Source organism: Danio rerio, chromosome 5 (assembly GCF_049306965.1).
Source record: "Danio rerio strain Tuebingen ecotype United States chromosome 5, GRCz12tu, whole genome shotgun sequence".
NCBI classification, from domain to species: domain Eukaryota; kingdom Metazoa; phylum Chordata; class Actinopteri; order Cypriniformes; family Danionidae; genus Danio; species Danio rerio.
In genome coordinates this window covers 42,895,825-42,904,937 of record NC_133180.1, presented here as the reverse complement: position 1 = coordinate 42,904,937, position 9,113 = coordinate 42,895,825, and the positions used below count along the sequence as shown (strand labels likewise).

The following is a 9,113-nucleotide window of genomic DNA, read 5'->3' as shown; positions in this document are numbered from 1 at the left end:
TAGAATAATAAAGTATAATAGCTCAAAAAGTGTAAATATATATATATATATATATATATATATATATATATATATATATATATATATATATATATATATATATATATATATAAATAAGCCTACTGCAAAGTGTTTTACCACATGTTCAGTGGTTGCACGTTTCTCGTGACCTTTCAGGATACGCATTTATTTTTAGAATTTATTTTATGAAAATAGCTGAGGAGACCTACATTTGCAAGAAAGCACAGAATGAATGTAAAGCAACACGTTAAACGAAAAGATAATTTTGATAAGATTTTTCATTAGAAACTGAAACGAGTCAACAACAATCTTTAACATGATGGTTTGAAAACCTCAATAATGCTATATAACAGTTTTCCATTGGTTAATGACCATTTCCCAATTTGTTCTTCACTTTACAGTAACTGCAAAATTAGCAATTAAGTAAATAAACTAATTGCATAAGCACTTGTGCAAACCTGTTAAAAACCTTAGTTTACTAAAAACAACAGAATTCATTGCCATCAAGTGTTAGCGATTTTTAGCCATTTTCTGTGTTCATACAACACAATAAAGAGAACCACCAAAGTTCAGCAGCTGCTATAACATTTTAAAGCAGTAAGCAGAAAAATTCCCATCTATAAATATACATGAATAAACACTTTAAAAGCCCAGAAAGACAAGACACCTAAAATTTGGAAAGCTACTTGCATATTCTAATTATGCTTCTTACAGCATAATGAGATACTTCTCATTTCGCATCTTATTTTCATTACCTTGTTTTTTTATTTACCGGGCATGCAAAACCACAATGAAAAATAGAACAATGTTGTATTTCAATGCTTTTATTTTGACAGCTGAGATAAAAAAAAACTAATAAAAGAACATGGTAATACGAATGTAGTTGGATTTAGCAACACAATATGAATAAAATAATGGGAAAAAGTGGTGAGTGCATAAGCAGGGGATACTGAGAATTTAATGTCCATCCCTAAGACTGTCGGTTCTAATCTGAGCCTCCTCGGAGACGCAGCACAAGGTGCAAAGTAGACTCTTTCTGGATGTTGTAATCAGACAAGGTGCGGCCATCTTCTAGCTGTTTACCAGCAAAGATCAACCTCTGCTGGTCAGGGGGAATGCCTTCTTTGTCCTGGATTTTGGCCTTGACATTCTCAATGGTGTCGCTTGGCTCTACCTCGAGGGTGATGGTCTTTCCTGTCAAGGTTTTTACAAAGATCTGCATGCCTCCTCTAAGACGCAGCACCAGATGCAAGGTGGACTCTTTCTGGATGTTGTAGTCGGACAGGGTGCGGCCATCTTCTAGCTGTTTGCCAGCAAAGATCAACCTCTGCTGGTCAGGGGGAATGCCTTCTTTGTCCTGGATTTTGGCCTTGACGTTCTCAATGGTGTCGCTTGGCTCTACCTCGAGGGTGATGGTCTTTCCTGTCAAGGTTTTTACAAAGATCTGCATGCCTCCTCTAAGACGCAGCACCAGATGCAAGGTGGACTCTTTCTGGATGTTGTAGTCGGACAGGGTGCGGCCATCTTCTAGCTGTTTGCCAGCAAAGATCAACCTCTGCTGGTCAGGGGGAATGCCTTCTTTGTCTTGGATTTTGGCCTTGACGTTCTCAATGGTGTCACTTGGCTCTACCTCGAGGGTGATGGTCTTTCCTGTCAAGGTCTTAACGAAGATCTGCATGCCTCCCCTGAGACGCAACACCAGATGCAAGGTGGACTCTTTCTGGATGTTGTAGTCGGACAGGGTGCGTCCATCTTCTAGCTGTTTGCCAGCAAAGATCAACCTCTGCTGGTCAGGGGGAATGCCTTCTTTGTCTTGGATTTTGGCCTTGACATTCTCAATGGTGTCGCTTGGCTCTACCTCGAGGGTGATGGTCTTTCCTGTCAAGGTTTTTACAAAGATCTGCATGCCTCCTCTAAGACGCAGCACCAGATGCAAGGTGGACTCTTTCTGGATGTTGTAGTCGGACAGGGTGCGTCCATCTTCTAGCTGTTTGCCAGCAAAGATCAACCTCTGCTGGTCAGGGGGAATGCCTTCTTTGTCTTGGATTTTGGCCTTGACGTTCTCAATGGTGTCACTTGGCTCTACCTCGAGGGTGATGGTCTTTCCTGTCAAGGTCTTAACGAAGATCTGCATGCCTCCCCTGAGACGCAACACCAGATGCAAGGTGGACTCTTTCTGGATGTTGTAGTCGGACAGGGTGCGTCCATCTTCTAGCTGTTTGCCAGCAAAGATCAACCTCTGCTGGTCAGGGGGAATGCCTTCTTTGTCTTGGATTTTGGCCTTGACATTCTCAATGGTGTCGCTTGGCTCTACCTCGAGGGTGATGGTCTTTCCTGTCAAGGTTTTTACAAAGATCTGCATGCCTCCTCTAAGACGCAGCACCAGATGCAAGGTGGACTCTTTCTGGATGTTGTAGTCGGACAGGGTGCGGCCATCTTCTAGCTGTTTGCCAGCAAAGATCAACCTCTGCTGGTCAGGGGGAATGCCTTCTTTGTCTTGGATTTTGGCCTTGACGTTCTCAATGGTGTCACTTGGCTCTACCTCGAGGGTGATGGTCTTACCAGTAAGGGTTTTGACAAAGATCTGCATCTGTAAACAAATTCAAAGTAAGATTAGCAATCACACATTTCCATTTAAAAAATGCTACAATGTTCTAGCCAATAATGTATGTTTTGCACTTCTCCCATGTTAAACGAGATAGTTCACCCGAAAATGAAATTTTACTTTGCATTTGGTCACCCTTAAATGTTACAAACCTTTAAAATAATAGAAAACTATTGACTATACTTGTAGAGAAAAATAAATACTATCCAAAACAATGGCTGACAGTGGACTATAGAATGCATTTTACCTGCAGCAAAATTGTCCAAATGATCCTATATGAAAATTTAGGGTCTTACCTAGTGAAATGATAGCTCATTTTGCACAAGCTCTGAGATTTGGCTTTGTGCATCATGAAATCTAATTATGTCATGCATTTCCAAAGCATTGGCCATTTTAAACAAACTGCACATCTGTGCAGTTTACATTGTTTTAAAATAAAAAAAAAAATTTAAGAAATAAAGAATAATAATGTTCCACAACATTACATTAGGTAGCAGATTGGCAGAGAACCAAAGGGTGGGGCCAGTAAGGAAGGACTTCTACACAGTAAGGAAACGCTTAAATTCAACTTAATCACTCAGTCATTTAAAAATAAATACTTTTATTTTTTTTATTTTTAAAGGTCTAATGGTTTCATTAGATAAGACTGTTATTCCTTGACTGGGATCATTTAGAGCCATTTGAAGCCACATATTGCATTTTGGAATTTTAAACTAACAAGCTCCACAATATAGAGAAAAAAATCTTGAAACTTTTTCAAAAACAATTTCTTCATTAATGATGAAAAAAAGGGATCATGGATGAAAAAAGGCTAAGTAAATTTTGATTTGGGAAGTGAACTAATCCTTTAAGACATACCAGAATTCGATAAGATGGGAATAGTTTGTAATGGAAGCAGGTGAAGATTTAATAATCTTACATCAAACAATATAGTTTTCTTCCTGAAGCATGATCAATCGACCATATTAGTGGCACAGGCTATCAACAATGCCAATGAACCAAAATTATTATTGCAATAAGTGTCATGATTTTGGCTGTACCAATTAGTTAGACTGTGGGGAAACATTTGGAGTACTATAGACTGCCAAATATTATAGAGAAGAAAAAAAAACTGTTGGAGGAACAAAAAGGTATTTGTGGTTGGCTAAACTGAACTAGGATTTTTAGAGCAACAACGTTTATATTTTTTCTTATTTCCGATCAAGTAAGAAAAATATCAAGCATATTACTTAATAGACAGCCTTTATTTAATTCAATTTGTAAAAATATTGCACCCTTTACTGTTTACAAAGTCCTTCTCGTAGCTTACAGAGCATACATAGACAGAACAGCATACTCAGTAGTCTATTAACATGTAACGTTACTGTTATTACAACTGAGTATCGCCAGTATGCTGCATCAACTAGCCAATTCTTGACATAAAACATCTACAATGTACATCTCTTACATTTGTTTCATGACACTAGAAAACATCTTAATTTTCTCCAGTTCAGTGCATTGTAATCATGGATTATTTTGATATATTAAATTAATTGGATATTTCCTCATTTTAACATTTCCTCATTTCTCAACATGACAAACTAAAAGTAAGGCAAAATTATTTTTAAAATGATTAAGTTATAACTCTCTGTAACATGGCGGCTGTACTGTATGTAACATCCGGGTTCTTTGTTCACAAACTATGATTCAGCAAAAAAATAAATAAACTAAAACAAATAAATTAAAAATACTGACAAAAATCTAACAAAACCAACCTGATCACACGCAAACACTGTAACCTATTTGACGTTAACAACCTAACCATTTTAATACACGAAGATTTACGTGTAATGCAAGTTACTGGTCCTCCGCGGTCATTTTCTGATTGTCTGACCGAAAATGTCCGCGGAGAATCAACACAAAACGTCTCTTGTAATAAAGAAAGCGAAAGTTTACTATAATTAAAGTAATACGCTATGGTTTTAAAGAATGGCATGAAAACAAACTAGGAAATTCGCTCTTACCGTTAATATTTGCGTTGAAACGGAACAGTACGGCTCCTGAAACTGATCTTCTTTTTCGAAAAATCTGCCGATGGTCGAGAGTCCTACTGTATTTATAGAAACCCAGGGCCGTGACGTTCATGAGACGTCACATGACCAGATCCGCAGTCAAATCCTAAAAATACATAATTACCCTGAAAACTAATGATTGCTATGGTTATGTTCTAGGAATTACATGTTTTGTATCAATAATTTAATTGTATTTATTATTATCATATAAAGGAAGTTTCCAGAATGTGCTGGAATGGGCCGGTCTCGCAGGACAGTCTACAAGCAGTGATTGGCTGCTTTGGTTGTTTATTCGCTTTGCTATTGGTGAATCAGACTTGTGGAATCTGGACCAGGAAAAGCGGAGAACTGTGGCAAAGGGTACTGTAAAACAAAAACAGAACTGCCAGCAATACTTGATATTTAATAATGTTTAAAAATGTGTTGTGTTGTTTTTTTTGTATATGTTCTATTCTGCACGGGTTTAACATTTGAATATAGCAAATACATGACAGGAGGATGTTTTCACAATGATGTTTAACCAAAAACAACATTTGTTTACAAAAAAACACAGTGTCATTCTACATTGTTTGTGTTTTAGCCTAGGCCTTATACAGTGTCGTGTCAACCAGCACACTTATATATAGAACGCAATGTGTGAAACAGATGGCACTGCTTTGAGACACACTGACCTTATACTGACTATCTGTTGCTGAGTGAACAGCAGCACAAAGTTGCTACAAAGCTGGATTGAAAATATAATTATATGATTTTTGTTAAAAGTTTGCTTTTTGGGATCTTTGCGCTTTATTAAAGAAAAGTCGCATGTCATCGACAAATCATTTCTGTAATGTCCCATGTGACTGTGTTGCCATAGTTGAAAACAAGCATGCATGGTTAAAGAAACAAACCAGACAAACCTGTTCCAAATTCCCTGAGCCTGAGGTAGTACAGGTTGGCTGTTGTAAGCAGTTTTCTTTAACCAGAAAGTACAGCACTCAGAGCTAAATAAATAAAATAATATATGTAAAATATAATAAAATATATAGGGCAGCTAGTGAGTGCTGTGCCTTTTTATGTTGAGAGTCATCTAATTTCTGGATTAGGCCTAGTTATTGTGGAATCAGGTCACTGATCCCTCCATGAGCTTGAACAACTGCTAGAATATCCAGATCTTCTGAACCAATTTTCTTGAAATATGAATGAAAGGGCAAGTTTATAAGTACAAAACTAATCACTGTTTGAGGGTTGTAGAGAACAGCCTATAAAAATTAGGTTTATTTAAGCCTACTGCTTTGTTATCATTTATTCATTTTGCCGTCTGTTGTTTATGTTGCTGGCAATAACACTTAAGAACTTACTCAGAAATTTTTTCAGGAAATATATAACATAAATGTTTCGACAAATTCTAGAACTTTCCTGGTTGTTGTAATTGCTCAACCCACTGATAAACGTCACCAAGTGCCACATCACCACACTGAGCTCAGATGAGTGTTTGTCCTTGTGTACCTTGAACATTTGTGTGAGTATTTGTCACATGAAAGTCTTCAAACTCTTCATGTAACTTAACTTGATAGCAACATAAATATGGTATAAATAATAGCAGTAATAATAAGTACTGTTTAAACATTTTAGCACATTGAATATCTCTTTAAACAAGGGAAACATATACAAAGATATGTCTGTGATATGTTCATGACAGGTCTTTGAAAGAAAATTATGTTAGTAATAAAATGTTTAATACTGATCTCATTCAACAATTTTTTGTTTAAACAACACCATGTCACAGCGACGTGGTGGCGCAGTAGGTAGTGCTGTCACCTCACAGCAAGAAGGTTGCTGGTTCGAATCTTGGCTGGGACAGTTAGCATTTCTGTGTAGAGTTTGCATGTTCTCCCTGCATTTGAGTGGGTGCTCCGTTTCCCCCACAGTCCAAAGACATGCGGTACAGGTGAATTGGGTAAGCTAAATTGTCTGTAGTGTGTGTGTGTGACTGGATGCTTTCCAGTGATGGGTTGTGGCTGGAAGGGCATCAAGAAAAAATATTATCAGAGAAACTGTGAAAATTTCTTTGCTCTGTTTAACATCATTTGGGAAATCTTTAAAAAAAAAAAGAAAAAAAAAATGAAAAGAGGGGCTAATAATTCTGACTTCAACTGTATGTTTAATATGCACTATAGTTCAGCCTTTTTAGAATAAATCAAGCTTTTCATTTTGCTAGTCTTTGTCTGGGCTTGTCTGAGCACAGCTGAATGGGTGGATTCCAGATGACGCCGAAGGCATGAAGTGAACGGACTGAACTGAAGCACGTGACTCAGCCGGTCAACAGTGTTTGTGCTGTTCTTCAAGTAGGTCGTCAACAGTGTAAAGAATGTTCAACAGGACAGCATGACTTGACACTTTAAACCGGTTTGCCTGAAGAAGATAAACAACTGGTTTCAACATTACATGTTGAATTTTACGAACTGAATGATTGGCTTGTGTTGTTAAAGATTAAAGGAAGTCTTTCCTTAAATTTCCTATAATATAATATAATATAATATAATATAATATAATATAATATAATATAATATAATATAATATAATATAATATAATATAATATAATAAAATATAGCAAAAAAAATAAATGCAAAAATAATTTCCTCCAAAAATATGACTACATTTCTCTGTGTGATGATTACACACATGGGTAAATGTGTGAGGCAATGAGGCACAGATGATCTCTGCTGTAAATGATCTGTTGTTTTCAGGTCACCTGATGGTCTTGTGAAACAAGCGTTTTGGGGTTGAGCGGGTTGTTCCTAGAAGTTAATTATTAAATTACACATTACATTGTTTTTATTAACATTCATCGTAGCCCTACCCCTTACAGTAACTTATTCATTAATTTTCTTATCGGCTTCGTCCCCTTATTAATCAGGGGTCACCACAGCAGAATGAACCGCCAACTTATTCAGCATACTATATGTTTTACGCAGTGGATACCCAATACTGGGAAACACCCATACACACTTATTTACACTCATGCACTACGAACAATTTAGCTTGTTCAATTCACCTATACCACATGTCTTTGGACTGTGGGAGAAACCGGAGCACCCGGAGGAAACCCACGCTAACAAGGGTAGAGCATGCAAACTCCACACAAAAATACCAACTGACCCAGCTGAGCCTCGAACTAGCGACCTTCTTGCTGTGGGGTGATTGTGCCACTTACTGTGCCACTGTGTCGCCCACAGTAACTTATATTAATATTAATATATTTAAAAAATAATAATATATTAATGTGGGCATTCCCATGTTCACAGCTGTACCTTTTGCCCCATTTACATCTGCACAATAGCATCTTTAGCCATTAGTTCCAGATAATTTGGTCATTAAGTGTGACTTATTCTTTGCTTGCTTTTTTTATTCACAAGGTGTGCAATCTGAATAAGGAGGCAGACACAGTCAGTTCTAAACTCACTCTTTCAAGCATTATTACAGACTTTATTTTACTCTGACTTACAACATAACACACTCTTCTATACACACAGAGAGAAGTTGGCCAGCCATACCCTAATGTTTAGGGAGTTGGACTTCTCTATATCTTCTCGATCCAAAGGTCGCAGGTTTGAGTAGTAGCAGGGTTTATAACTGGGGGAGTAAATAACCAGCACTCTCATCCATTGATGAGGTGTCTCAGCCAGGTGAAAGGGGTTGTTCTTTTTTCCTCAAAAAGTGGACCTTTTTGTGGTAATAGCCCTCATTTAGGCTACTATTTTTATTATGGGATTTAAATGCTGCATTTTTGTGATATTTTAAGTACTACTTTAGCTGAAATGGATTGTCGGATGTTCATCATAACCCAAAACGTACATGTGAAAATTCAAGAACAACAATAGGCAAAATATTATTCATATATATATTATACTATTAGTCACGTTTGGTGCTTCACACTTTTCATTTGTCTTTTTTGTTTCAAGAATAAGGTCCAAGATTTAGAATAAAAGTTCCTTGTAAAATATTTTCTCTATTTCTCTACACAATACGGTAGCAAAATATGACTTTACTTACCTCAGATTGTATGTCCTCTTACACAGCTGGAAGTTGAACTCATCGATTGTGTGCACTGGCCAAAACTAATTAGCTGAGTTACACCGAACCGACCGCCAACAGAGGACTTAAAACCTTTTTGTATGGGTTATTTTCACTATTTATGATGTTATTTAGATTTGCTCATATCCTCCTGAGATCACGCCCATTAACTTGTGTCCTCTGTAGTGGTCTTTGCGTTTTCATGATTTTTTGAGCTACTCTGTCAAACCCTGTTGAACTGGTCAGAGGACATCCTGGGCTTTCTAGTGATATGTCATTTGATGGGCTGGCATGCTAGGGAACCACTTCTTACTCTGCATTCAAAATGGCTGACATACAAAAAAGCACATTTCATGGGTAGGAGAGAGGTATATAAAAT

General features: G+C 37.1%; 1 protein-coding gene across 1 annotated transcript; it reads right to left on the bottom strand.

Moving 5' to 3' along the window:
- Positions 1-829: 829 nt before the first annotated feature.
- Positions 830-4,695, bottom strand: ubb (ubiquitin B). The gene is made up of 2 exons (XM_073951262.1): positions 4,630-4,695; positions 830-2,611 (listed from the first exon to the last, which is right to left on the bottom strand). The coding sequence occupies exon 2, from the start codon at positions 2,609-2,611 to the stop codon at positions 1,007-1,009; it is 1,605 nt and encodes a 534-aa protein (XP_073807363.1). The 5' UTR covers positions 4,630-4,695; the 3' UTR covers positions 830-1,006.
- Positions 4,696-9,113: the final 4,418 nt, after the last annotated feature.

Coding starts and splice junctions, on each gene's coding strand:
- ubb (XM_073951262.1), bottom strand. CDS start 2,611: ATGCAGATCTTTGTCAAAACCCTTACTGGTAAGACCATCACCCTCGAG.